Raw genomic sequence first — 14,592 nt, 5'->3', positions numbered from 1 at the left:
TGAAGATAATGGCTCTTATTGAGCTCTGATCTCAGCCCACAATCACGACGACTACACAAGCTATAGGGGAGAAAATAATGAAAAAACACTTTGTGTCATTTATCATTTAAGACAACACGCTGCTTGAGAACGACAAAAACAAATAACCACAGTAATCTCACAGAAGCTAATGAGGTAGTCCCTCGCCTGAGGCTAACAATATCCCCCGTAACTACTGAACCTCAGAGCTGTGCATCAGAATGAATAAGGAGTAAGAATCAGATCTTATAATGAGCTGTAGAAACACTGCTTGCTCTGATAATCTGGATTTATCTCTGGATCCCATATGCACAAAGTCTTTATGGCGTTACATGTTTGTGATGTGTGAGCTGCACTGGAAAATATCTCTGTTTTTTAGCAGGATTTCGAGCAACAGCAAATACTGAACAAGCTTAGCTCCCTTAATCTTTTATCCAATTTAGGAGGATAAGGACCTGATTGTAGACTGGCGGGCTCGTCTAGGGCAGCTGACATGAATATAGCGAGAAAACCACACAAACAGAGTAAAGAGGGAGAAAAGCAGGGAGGATAAATAGATGACAGAGACATGAGTGAAAAGGTAACAGGCTCCTAATAGAGTGGGTGTCCATTATTAATCTCCTGCTGAGAAGAGCTGGAGTGCTGGGATGAGAATTACAGTGAATGAGGGTTGTGCGTGTGTGTGTGTGTGTGTTGTCATAATACATCCAACAGTATCTAGACCCTGTAAATTTAGGATTCTTAGTTTGCGCTCCGCTACCTATCAATTTGAAGGTTGCAGTAAAATGAGAATGTTTGCCGGAACAAACTTTCTAATTTTACAGCTAAACAGTACACTACAAGATGTTTCTGAAAACATTTTACGCAAGAAATAGGCATTACAGTAACAGAATATTGATTCATATTTGATCAGCGCTGCCTAGTTTGACCGTTTGATTGGAGTTTGCGAGTGATTGACACCCAATAGGAACGCTCTGTCTTTGAAATGACCTGTAATTGGCCAAAGTCTAGAAGTAGATTTCTTAAAGCCTGAAAACAGAGCCATGAGGAGGTGCAGAAGTCTCTCAGAACACTTGAATTACAATATGCTGAAAGGTTGTTATGGAATTTTTGCCCAATGATACCAAAAATATTCAGCCTACTGCCACTTTAAAGGCTGCTTTAAAATCTGGGCCCAACGTAGGACCCACTTTGGGCTAAAAGGCAAGCATTCTCCTGTATACAATTCACCAAAAAAAACACTATTTACACCCTCAATGTTGGACACAGCACTGACACTATTTTCATGTCTTTCTCCCAGATAATCAGAGGATTAGGCATTCCACAATCTCACTTTTTCCAGGGACTTTGTTAAAAAACACTTCACTATATTACCTTCTCAAACTCCTACCAACTGGTTGGAGGACTGTATTCATAAAGGCCCTACGGAGCACACCTCTATATGTCAGATTTATGATGTTTAACTGTTGGCGGCCTCACCCTCCTTGGAGCATCTCCAATTAAAATGGGAGGAGGACTTCTGAAAATCATCCATTGCAATGATCCACACAACCTCCATACAGTATGTGTCAGACACAGTTTGATCCAATTTAATATAGTTCACAGACTGCATCTGTCCAGGAGAAAGCTTGCCCAACTCTATCCAGAATTTGACCCGACCTGTCAACGGTGCAACCGAGACCCAGCAACCCTTCATCGTTCATTTTAGGCCTGCCCAAATATGAGACAATTTTGGGCTAAGGTCTTTGAAACACTCTTGTACATGTGTGACGAGGCCAAGGACCTAGAGCCAAGTCTGTCAGGTCTTTGGCGTTGCTCATAAAGATCTGAATCTCTCTCGAGTCCAGGCCCGAGCTGTTGCTTTCTCGCTGCTTTTAGCAAGACGTCTCATTCTATATAATTGGAAGTCTAGCTACCCCCGTATACGTATAGCCGCTGGGTTGAGGAGGTAATGGTTCATTTGAAGTTGGAAAAGATCAGATATACCACTCGGGCCTTGGTTAATAAATTATAAAAAGTATGGCAACCGTTCCTGAACTACTATAATAATGTATACACTACAAAAAATATAACTTAATGCCTGTAATTGATGACCATAACTTCATAGAATTGCTGTAGAATCTTTATTTTATTTATTTATTTCATTTTGTCATGTCTTTTTTTGCTTAATTTATTAATTTATTATTTATATTCTTTATATTTGTTTGTATTATGATTATGATAATTCTTTTATTTATTTATTTTTATTATTTTTTTGATGTGTTGGCCAGTCTGCCAGGGGGATCTTTTAAATGTTGAATGTTGAAATGTTGAAAACCCAATAAAAACATTTGAATATCGAACAGTAGCTAAATGAGGAATTTCTCCAGCCTCAACGTGTATGTTTTCAACAACAGTATGAGCCCTTCATACACTGATTCCATCCATCAAAGCAGTGTCTCAGATTCAAAATTTGCACTACAAAGCCTTAAGGTTGGGAAGGTTTGTCCACTTAAGTTAAAGTCTTACAATTCTCATTGTTATTCTGTCGAGTTTCTGCACTGAAAACGCACAAATCAACCGCCATTACTGTCACATTTACCCCCGTCAATTATCTGCTTGAGTGAAGTTTCTGCTGGTTTTCTTTGTCTGATCAGCCTCGGGTGGCTTTTATTGCTCATAGAAACTCTTGCGTAGGCCTCTGCCTCATCAAGTTCACAGACGTCTACAGAAAGTCAAGCACAAAAGCTGAGAAATGGTTAAGGGCAATGAGGGTGTAGAAAATGAATCTGTGAGAATATGGCTTTTGGAAAGGCAAAAAAAGACACCACTCTCCAAACTGTAACTTTAATTGGACAACTGCCGTTCTGGGGAGGGGTTTAACGAACTGTATACTATTCTGAAATACTGCTACAACAGTGACTGCTACAACATGTTCAGTACATGTCATGTATCCTCTCATATTGGTAACTGTGCCTGAACAAACACAATACAACAGCTGAATGGGATTATGCAAGATAACCCTTTCTCAGGTTGAAAAAAAGAAAACACACCTACGGCGCCACATCAGTGCTATCCAGACGCCCCTTATCTTTCTGGCCAGCAGATGAGAGTTTGGCATTATTGAGTTTTGGGAGGCTCGCCGTACCTCATATCCGGCCCCTTTTACCGTCTTATCCCAGACGGATGTAATCTGTCCCATTTCATGGATGAATGGCAGCGCGCCTGATGCAACAGCGCTTCCTCGCATATGTGTACAGCAAAGAGGCTCGACTTTGCTATCCTGTGGGTTACTCATCTGAGTCCTGGATCTTGGCCATGGTTTTATGAGGCGATGCACTATCAGTGGTCCATACATTTCCCCCAGGAGGCTAGAAGCAGGTTTCTGGATAAGTGATGAGCTCTGAGTCAAATCAGCAGCAGAGTTCAGTAGAGCTACTAAAGCTGTCTCGTTTTAAAGTGGTTACTTACAGTTTGTGTTTCAAGCCGGGAATAATTGCCAGCTGTGACTCTTTGGTGAGGGTTAGTGCCTCTCACAGCTGAAGCCTCGATACTATATTATGTGAACAGACATTTGTTTCTTCCTCAAATATTTCGTCGAGTGGGGCCTCTGCGGGCGCTGGCAGAGTTGTGCCAAATGAACACCAACACAAGCAGGGTTAAATATAGCCCGGCTGTCATCTTAGCTTTCCTCCCATCATTTTGGATTTGCCATGGTGGGTGAATCCAGGGGTGACTGTCGGTTTAGTTTTACACACTCATCTCAGCGGTGAATGGCACACATACCACGCAAACACACGCGTCTACAGTGGAACTCTTCTCTGAGGCGCAGACCCACAGAAACCGCCTCCACAAAATCTGAGATCTCTTGTGTTGTAGTCTCGTTTGTACAATGACAATCTTTACCCTGACCGACTTTACTGTCTTTCAGAGGCTCTAGCAGGTTCAGTTTTTAAAGCTAGAGTGAAGTAACAGATATAGAAAACCTAAGAAATTCATTGGTACCAACCATTTCATGTTCGCTTGTCGGGAAAGAGGCTAAATAACACTCCAAAGTTAGGCTAAATTTTGGCGAGGACAAACTGGCATGGCTATTTTCAAAGGGGTCCCTTGACCTCTGACCTCAAGATATGTGAATGAAAATGGGTTCTATGGGTACCCACAAGTCTCCCCTTTACAAACATGCCCACTTTTTGATAATCACATACAGTTTTGGGCAAAAATCATGCAGTTTTTGAATGCAGTGTAAATGTGTTATTTTCGCCTATTCTAAAATTATGTATTTTTAATATTTCTGCATACTGGAGTCCATAAATAGTCTTGGACTTGCATGAATTGGGTATCACTGTAAAGCTGAGACTTTTGTGGACCCAATGAGCTCAATTGTATTCATGTGTGATGATGTTAGTCCCCATAGTAGCCATTTCATATAGTGAGATCATTTTTTTAAAACTTGACCTCACTGTCTAAAATGACCTGTGGTGACTTCTAGGATAATCACAGCCTCATGAAACTTTACAGCCACAAACTACAGACCTAGGGCATTCAGAGGATGGATGGCTTTCTGAGCATTAATCTTCAGGTTTCCAGCTTTCAGATGATGTACACCACTTCTATGTGACATCTACTGTTGACCTGCTATCTCCCCCAAAAGACCCCCCTAAAAAAAGACAAAAACGGGTCTAATGTGGGTCTCAGAGGGTTAATTATCTCAAAGCATGGAAATCTTCCTGTAACTCACCCGTTTCTCATTATCTAATTCTGAAGTTATATATATTGAAGCAAAACTCTGAAATAAATAACTTTTACTTTCCCTAACATCCTTCTCTCAGACTGGGAGAAAACCTCCAAGTCCGACCATCCAAAACAAATAAACCCTCCAGCCGAGAGGCTTGATGGTGAACTGGAGCACCAGGTCGGGGCAGTGCGGCTTCATTACCGCCGACACCGGCGCCTGTGTGCTTTGACAACCTCCCCCACTGTGGGCCATTACCTGGTTATGTGTGTCGCCTCACAGCCCTCTGGGAAGTCTTCAGATGTACAAAGAGGGTGGGACAAAACACTTTGGCTGTCTATAAACCCACACGTCCTCATTCTGAGTCGCTTCCAGACACTTAGCTTTTGTAGCCGACACAATTTTGAGTCTGACTCACCTTTGATGGTGCACCATGTCGGGGATACGCTACAGAAATACTGTCAAAGGCACCGTTTCAAACAGACAATAAGTGAAATTGTTACTGCCCCTTAGCACAAAATAACACGATACATCTGTGTGAGGTTGAAAGACTTGTTAATGACTTTGCCTGCTGTTGCAATTACTAGCTTTTATAACTCACTCTTTAGTCTTTAGTCTGTTTTGCAGAGCTGTAAAATGCACCGCCCACTGGAGATTCAAGATTCTTTGACATCTGATCGCCTACAACTCTACATAATGGATATGTATTGTAACTAGACATTGCTGTGGTGTCGGCTACAGCGGGGAGAGGAAATCAACTTGTCTGCAATGAGACTGGGATTATTTTGAGACGACAGCTAAAGAGTATGCTGCTCGGTGCATCACCGCACTGAAGTAGCAACAATCCTAACTACTTTTTTTTAAAAACGAATATCTCAAAAGTCTGTTTTTTTTTGTGAGAGGCGCAGCATGGAAGTCGATTTGGAGGGACGATTCATGAGGAGCCAATCAAAAGAATTATTTCTGATTATACATTGGTTAATGAAAATACCCACATCTTCCTCTGTGAGCCATAATTAGGCATGGTAAACAGGATGACAATAGAGGAGAAGGCTGATCCCAGGCCATCAATTACTTGTCCTCCTCCTTAAGCTCTGGCTGAGACGCCCTGTGGATGGAGGCTAATTATTGTTATTACAGACCTGCCCATTATTTCATCCATCTGCTACACTTTTAAGTCCATTCTCGCAGCAGAAGAGCGGTCGCAACTAACGAAAATCAAAACACAAACTGCAATTTAGAGTATATTCTGGTTGTGTGTAATTAGAACCATGCACTGTGCCATTACTGTATGCTAATAATTCACCCTGAAACCCACAGACCAGTGCACACGGATAAAGCATGCTCCAATTAAATGTGACATACAGTATTGCGCTATGCGGTGTCAAACTGTCTGGCTTCCCTGCTATTTCCCTCCTCTGTAAGAGGAGAAACCTGGCCTTCAAAGTGAACACATTAACACCTTTTTCATACTGGCTAGTCGATGTGGCTGTCGATCCCACAATGCAAATGTGCACAGGTGAGAGCTAATGCCAGTAGCATAAAATGGAAGCGGGAGAGGCTTTTTTTTTTCTTTTTCTGCCAAATGGCTGCTTGCGCTGGTGTGGTAGATGAAAGGGAGCTGTGAGCTTTTAATGTGTTCGCCGTGTTACTGTACTGCAGGATGTTTAGGCTTATATGGAGAGACTGGGCTGTCAGGCAGAAAGCAAGTGGACACAGGTGTATGGTAATTGCAGCAGAAAAGAGTCGAGGCGGGAGGGAAGTGCACACCGGGGAATTTTCAAATGAAAGCACTGAAGAAAGTCAAAGGAGAGGCAGCGGGGAGGGAGAGAGGAGGCAGCTTATTGTGCGATTTGTGTTTTCTGAGTGTGTGCATGTAGAGCTCTGTGTGTATCCGCGTATGCATATGAGTGTGTCTGATATGATAGAAAACAACTGGCCAGTCAATGCTGACTAACTAAGATAAGATGTGTTTTTATCACGTATTGTCAATATACTGTATTAAATATGGACGTAGTCTCCGTGACGTCACCCATAGGTTTCTGAAGAGCCGTTGTGAAGCTCAAAGCGGGTGGCTCTGTCACCATCTCGGCAAAAGAATGGGCAAAGAGGTGGATCATAGAAGACGATAGAAAATGTGTTTGGGACGCAGTAAACTCACGATTGACGCGTCCAGGGGACACAATCTATTCTTTCCCTGATAATGCTACATTACGAACAACAAATCTGTGTTGAAATCGGCAGGACGAGAGATAGTTAACGTTAGCTGTTAGCTCTGTGCAGACAGAATAGGACTTACGAAGCCTTGGTCCCTGTTTGATTGATGGAAACAGACTCTGTGTTGTTTGTGTACGCTCCAGTCATGATCCCGTGGGTGTTTGTATGTACAAGGATTTCCATCCCTCTCCGGCCCTCACAGGTGGCACCTTCTGTTACCATGACATCAGACCCACTATTCAGACTTGGACTGCATTGTGATAAATGTCATCTATTGATCTTAATGCTACATGGGTGTGCTGTTGGAGCTACAGCACAGCAGGAATAAGTTTCATTCTTTGAACTTCTTTTCATCATTAGTGGTTTCTTTTACACAACATTAAGTCTGAACAGTGCAGTTTCTTCTGGATCTGAACATCTTACGGAAACCTTGAGAGGCAAGTGAGAAAAACAAATCTGGTGATCCATTTTTTAAGTCTCATCTAAAATTGTTTTCTCTCCGTTGTTTGTGATTTAAAAACAGGTGGAAAAAAAAAAGTTTTGCCAGAATAATCTCTGAAAGTTTCTTAAATTTTGTTCATCTGTGAAACTGGTGGGAAAAAAAGCTGTAGTCAGAATGAGAATTACAACAAATACACTTAAAAAAATCAGACAAATCCTGATAAAATCCTGACAAAAAACATTGTTTTCCTCCTGCCAAAACCTTTTTTTCACCTGTCCTTAAGTCATAAACACAGGAAAGAAAACAATTTAGATCAGACTTAAATAATGGATCACCAGAATTTTTTTTTCTCACTTGCTTCTCAAGGCTTCCGTAAAATTGCCTCGGTCTGGAATATTTCCTTTACTGTGATTATTTCTATCATATAAAACAAAATAAAATACAATTCTCAGCAAATTGTATTTCCTCATGTGCCTCTCAGGGCTTTTGTAACATCTGTACAACTTTTAAGTTGTTTTTTTGGGGGGGGAGGGGCGGACTCAGCCAAAGTCATGTTTTTTCTTTGACATGTATTCGTGACCAGTGATGGGTGGTTGTTAAAAAAACAACAACAAAAAAACTAGCAGGGTTGTAGGAGAGGCAAAGTGTGTGCTGCACTGCATGTATAATTACAGACAAAAGGCCTGTCAGAGGGAAAGTCAGTGGGCACACACACACACACACTTGTAATTGTTCTCACCTGACAAGCCTCCCACATCCATTTTCTTCAGGTTTTTGGCCTCGAGGACGACCACAGTCAACTTGCCAGCAGTGGGTACATATCGCAGAGAGAAGCAGATATCACCCAGCTTCTCTTGCTGTTGGACAGGCAGAGACATATAACAGAGGTGAGTTTTAACAGCAACTAATAAATCCAAATTTACTGCATCACATGCTCACAGCAGATGCTCACTATAAATAGCTTGTAAATTCCCCTCCAAAGCACATTAGAAATTGCTCAGTCAACCAAATATGAAGCTCTGGTTTGGATTTTTTAACATGTTAGACGATGTTTATTTGGTTCTGCTCTCCATAAACAGAAACTTTTAATGATTTTTTATGAACTTTTTTGAAGCTGCATGTGCCAGAGTGTCTATGTGAAAAGTGATGGTATTAAAGGTTAAAGTACAGTACACTGACACTGGGTTATAGAGTTGTTTACAGTGATTACAGTGTCCACTTTGAATAAGGTTGCATATATGCATACAATTTACATAAGTGACAGAAAGATGTTTTTGTAATTGCTCTAAGTGCATACATTTTTATGCACGGTGCTTTCTGGTGTAGAATATGCACAGAAAGATCCGCATACATAATTCAGTGGTTAATGTAGAATTGTCAAACAAAAAAACTAATATTAACTTGGAGTTAGCATGTGAATTAGTGATATTTTTCTTTCTTGTAGTGAGTTGTGTAAAAAAATTATCATATGAATGGTACCAGTAGAAATATTTGTTTGGTTGGAAACATTTCCATTATTGATTTGACATGCAATAAAGGAACATTGAACACACATTGGAAAAGCATCCTTGCATCAATGTGATTTCTGATCCTTCAGACAGAATCCTCCTGGAGAGATGACGTTTAGATACAATATATTACTATTACTAATATTAATCTTTTTGTTCTTGTTCATCAGGAATGTTACAATGAATGCTGCGAGAACAGTGCATCTCTAATATGAGCAGTGTAATTGTGAGAAGTGTTTATTTACATTAAAGCAACTGTCCAGAACGTATGCAGATCACAATAACAATTTAAAAAAGATGAATGGATTTTTTGGAGACACATGAAACAGTCTGCAGGACAAGCTGTTAAAAAGGTTAGTCATCCTGTGAGCCAGCTGTCTGCTGGCTTACTGTATAAATACTATAAAATATTATATAAATTTAAAAATACTGACGTATACATAAAAGAAATCACAACAAACACATTTCTACTGCCATTTTTTTAAACTGGGAAACAACAACAAAACAATGAATTATCAATCAACTTCATTAAATTCTAATTAAAGTAACTAGAAATATTGCACATAAGGCCTTTATTATATATCAATGTAGAGCTGCAATGATTAATTGATTAGTTGTCAACTATTAAATTAATCACCAACTATTTTGATATCGGTTTGAGCAATTTTTTAAAGAAAAAAAGTCAAAATTCTCTGATTTCAGCTTCTTAAATGTGAATATTTTCTGGTTTCTTTACTTCTCTATGACAGTAAAGTGAATATCTTTGAGTTGTGGACAAAACAAGACATTTGAGGACATCATCATCATTTTTTTAAACCAAACAACTAATCGATTAAAGGAGAAAATAATCAACAGATTGATCGATAATGAAAACAATCGTTAGTTGCAGCCCTATATCGATGTATTTTATATAACTGTACTCTGCAAGTTTAAATAAAAAAACATTAACAATCAAGATATTCATCAATATGCATCATTGGCAATATATCAGGTAGAAAAGGGGATTCAATATACATTTATGTTACAAAATGCATAAATCAAAACCTATAACAAGTGTCAAACAAAGACACAGTATGTCAAATGCAATGCTTCATATCACACTGCGTCTCTGATCAATAGCTAATCAATTGTACAATAAGTCCCTGCATGTTTTTCAATCCTCTGCGATGGATTCGGTCTCTTGTTTTGGTTTGAATGCTTTCTAATGTCGGCTCCCACTTTCGTTTGTCACTCATCACTTCGCTGGAAAAGTACCGACTGCAATCACTTCACTGGTTCGCACACAAATCACCATCACAAACACCGCCTCATTATCGCACACACTGAGCAGGAAGCGATTCATATTCTCGCCATATCTCTTATCAACGCTGTGAGCAGACGCCGCCAATAACTCTCTCTCAGGTCACACCTGCGTTAACGTGCGGCCGTTTTCAACGGAGATTATAAATCAGAGGCAAATTGGACCTGAATATCAACCTTTGTTTTACTCCAGGAGTCTTTCATCAAGCTCCAATCAAGGCCTATTTCCTCATGCAGTATCAGAGTGCTGGATATGGCTGCAGTGTGATTTGTACTGTAAAAACCATTATGAGTGGTAGTTGCACAACAAAACCAATGACATTGATGACGAGGGCCGGGTTTTAATCAACACAAATACACGCTCCCTTGGAGGCCAGCGAGAGAAGGAGCAACAGTTAATTATGCCTGTCGAGAGCATTGACCGGCCTCTCTCATATTTTCCATGAACTATAAAAGGTCAAACGCTGCCTTTTCAACTTAAAGGGCGTTTTCGGTACTTGCTACTTCATAGTTGACCTTAAAAGGTAAAGAGGATTGTGTTGCCCGTTTGTAGGTAGATTATTAAATCTCTTTGTGAGTTTGGACTGATATGCTTCCTCCTTTGTATGTATTTAAAACCAGTGGCTTCCCACCTGTTTGGCTTCTTATCTATTAAAACAAACAGTGCCGGCCCGTCTATGTCAAAAAAGCAAGACGACGCTCGGATTACAACACCCACAAAGGGAGAGTGACTTCATTCTCTACTCAGGTAGACATTACTCCTCTATATCTTTACATAGTAAATAGTTGTTTGCTGCTATGTTAATGCTCTGGATATTCAATTTAGCGCCTTTTAATGGCGCTGCCTCTGATTTAACCGCTAAACAAACAGAAAAGTGAAAAATGTTGATTTGCAGTTTTAGGGGGAGTGTAAGGTTTGTTCTCCTTCTTGTATTTCCCAAAATATCACACTTTTCTTTTAACCTCAAGATCATCTGTAAAAAAAAAAAGAATTGAATCATCAACAGGTACAACTGCTGAGCTGCAAAGACAATCCGTTTCACTTTGGCAGGTGTAATTTGCAGCTACCGAGGAAAACACAGGTTGTGCAAACCTCCTGGCATCGCACATAATCTAAACAGGTTGTTGACAAATGGATCAATGTATTGTTACTTCTATGCATTAACAATTACTGTTCAGACAGAGTATTCAATTAATAATAAAACATTTCAATACTTTCCATGAGTTGGAAACTGGAAAGTAGCAATTTCCACGGTCTGCCTCTACAACTCCTCTCTCCTCTCCACTGAGCTTGAACACTGCACAGCATCGATCCGGTGTCTCAAGCCTTGCGTAAAATTGTCAGGTGCAGCTGTGCGACCAAAACGCCAAGAAGTATAGTGATGCCCTTCAGCTCAAACAACGCCACCAGCCATTCGACACCGCTATAATTAACCTTTAAATCAAACCACCGTAATGCTAAAAAATGAGGTTCCCCTGGCAACATGTGCTATATGCCGTGACATTTACCATGAAAATTGAATCTCCTGAACTGCTGCCTGGAAAGTCACACTTCTATTAATTGAAGGGGAAGTGTGGACATCTGATTAAGTGACATTTCCAGGAGAGATGGATTACTCCAGCCACGGCACCACATTTATGGTTCGAGCACAATTGGCTTGCTGAACGCAGCAAAAATAATCACTTATACAAGCACCGATATTGAAACGGCAGCTACCGGATGTAAAAATCTGAGCCCTGACACATGACAGGTGTCACAAAATGATTTCAAACCTACTCATTTCCCATTTTCTAGGTAGTGATTGAACTTTTGGCATGTGTGTCCGCCTACAGAGGTTTCACGAGTCTTACCTCCTCCTTCTCAGCGCTCAGCAGATCCCGCCACTCCTCCGTTACGTGGCTGAAGTCCACCTTGTTCATCGGTACCTTGATGTCGCCGATGGCGTCGTGTTTGGAGAAGCGGTCAAAATCGTACACCGTCATTATCAGCGTCTTTCCACCGAGCTCGACGTAGGGGACCTGAGGAGGATGACAATTAGTCAAAAAGGGCTCAAAACAGGCGGGCTGTCTCATTAAAGGGGCATTAGCAGACAGCGTTCACTACACATTGGCTGTATTTTAACAATGCCAGACGTTTATACAGACAGTTGGAGCTTGTCCAAAGATAGACGTGTCATGCACAGTAGAAATTAATGAACCTCTGCTGCCCCTGACTCCTATTTAGAGGCCCAGTGTGTTATCAGGATGGGAAAAAAGCTGGGAGAAAGAGAAAAAAACAATGATCACACCAACTATCGATATATAAAAGATTACCTAAGCGTTAGCTAGTGAGCATTTAAGTAGGCTTTAAGGAAATAAATCTACCTCTGTAAAGTGAAACCAATGCTGAAGTGCCTTAAACTTGCATTCTTTCTAACAGCCAGCAGGGGGCGACTCCTCTGGTTGCAAAAAGAAGTCTGATTGTATAGAAGTCTATGAGAAAATGAGCCTACTTCTCACTTGATTTATTACCTCAGTAAATATTGTAAACGTGAGTTTATGGTCTCAATCAATAGTTTCCAGTATTCTTCAATACAGCATGATGTTCATTTAGTAAATTATGGTCCCATTTAGAGTCAAATAGAGTGGTGTAAGCCGGGTGTAAGATAGGGCCCCATATCATTAATCTGTCTCTTTGGACCTCTGCCATTCTTTATTTATAATAAAAAAAAGAAAACACCATTTAAACTGAGTTACCAGTTTGCTAGGTACACTTAAATGACCATAAAGGGCATTTGTCAGCCTATGGTGAGACTGTAATGCAGTACAGCCCTGCGGTAACTCCTATCTTTGTAAAGCTTATTATGTCCATGTTTCATTGACTTTGTAGGACAGGCGTTGGTTTGGTGTATCAAAATGAGTTTCAAAACTTTTGTTCTATATATATATACTCAAAATAAACTTTTAGTTTCATATATTTAATTTAATAAAGGCAGTCCTTAACTTCCACTGAAGAGTTTGTAATGTTGCTAAAGTTAATTAAATGCCAAGCAGAGTCAGATGTGTGTGTGTGTGTGTGTTTTTAGAGTAGGTAGATGGTGATATCAAATCAATCACTCCTCTTCCAGCCCCCCACCCTGACAGACGGTGTTATCAGGACCTGCGTGGCTAAAAGACAGACGGGTACTTGTGATCCTTGATTGCCTTCAACTTTGTGACAAAACTTGTTAAACAGAAATGGCTTGTTACAACACAAAAAAAAAAGAGAGCGAGGGAAAGATAAGACCGTCCTTGACATTATCTCGTAAAATCATCTCTTTTTGTTGACGGTTCTTATAATCACTTTCCCCGTTCTTTCACAGATCTGGAATTAAGTATTACAAAGACACACACCAAAATAAACCTTGTATTGAGATGGATATCACATCGCATTACGCTTAACTTAACACCAAACACCTGCGCTCTTCACTGTCGGCTGAATAACAAAACTTTCCCGACTGCTGAGCAGCAGCCGTGCATCTATTACGGCCGAGGCAAGGCCAGGGTGTAGCGGTGCATCTGCCTGTGTTAATCCCAATCACATTGAGCCTCGGTGTGTGTGTGTGTGCGAGAGATATTCTGTCAGGAGCTTGTTAATGTGCCAGCTGGTTACTGTCTCCACACCTTCCCAGCATTCATGGCTGCATGCAAATCAGACTGTCAGTGGAACCAAAAGATCTCCAGCTACAAAAAAAGTGGCTTGAAATGAGCGAATGTTTTGGAGCAAAGTGGAGTTAAGCTCCTGTGAGGTGTACCTTGAAGGTGAACTGCTCATTGAAGACGGGATTGAGGGTCTTCCTGTGGACTTTGGTCTCAAACTTCTTCTTCTTGTCAGGCAGCAGGTAGACCTTCACGTACGGGTCAGATGTGCCACCCATGTCCATAGCAGGCAGCTCCGCGGCCTGGATGATCCCCACCATGAGCTAAAAGAGGAACACGAAGGGTGAAAAAGTGAGAGACGGCACGTCAGACTGTCCACTAATCCAAATTATCATAACTTTCACCTTCATCCCACCAACATCCTCACAGAGAAAGCATGAAGAAATGTCTCTTTTAATCTTAAAGACCTCCAGGGACACTGGATTTTTCTTGTCTTTTCATATCACTAGCAATCAATCTTTCGTAATGGTGGCTTAAAGATGATTCAGTGTCATTTTTCTGGGATATGGCAGCGATATTAGAAGGTTACGTCTGCAGAGCCTGACAGCGGCTGACGAGTTGGTAAAGGTCAGGATGTGTCAGAGCGGGAATGAGAGGACTGTTTCTCTTCACATAAGGCGGATAATTGATAACCACGATGGGGTGCCCGAGAGGCTGATTGACCTGCCAGTCAGGGTCTCTACTCACAGGCCTCTCAGGAGGCCCAGCTAGTCAGT

At 40.9% G+C, this 14,592-nt stretch overlaps 1 protein-coding gene across 3 annotated transcripts in view; it reads right to left on the bottom strand.

Annotated features, from left to right (window-relative positions):
• Positions 1 to 14,592, bottom strand: part of syt1a (synaptotagmin Ia) — a 185,179-nt gene that overhangs the window by 9,990 nt on the left and 160,597 nt on the right. For all 3 annotated transcript variants that reach the window (XM_037759999.1, XM_037760001.1, XM_037760000.1), the window contains 3 exons: positions 13,972 to 14,139; positions 12,050 to 12,217; positions 8,131 to 8,248 (listed from right to left, as the gene is read on the bottom strand). In XM_037759999.1, the coding sequence (XP_037615927.1) occupies positions 8,131 to 8,248; positions 12,050 to 12,217; positions 13,972 to 14,139 (454 nt within the window). The remainder of the gene's footprint in view (positions 1 to 8,130; positions 8,249 to 12,049; positions 12,218 to 13,971; positions 14,140 to 14,592) is intronic.

This window comes from Sebastes umbrosus, chromosome 23 (assembly GCF_015220745.1).
Source record: "Sebastes umbrosus isolate fSebUmb1 chromosome 23, fSebUmb1.pri, whole genome shotgun sequence".
Lineage (NCBI taxonomy): Eukaryota > Metazoa > Chordata > Actinopteri > Perciformes > Sebastidae > Sebastes > Sebastes umbrosus.
Note: the sequence above shows the minus strand (reverse complement) of the source record. Positions and strands in the feature narration are given on the sequence as shown.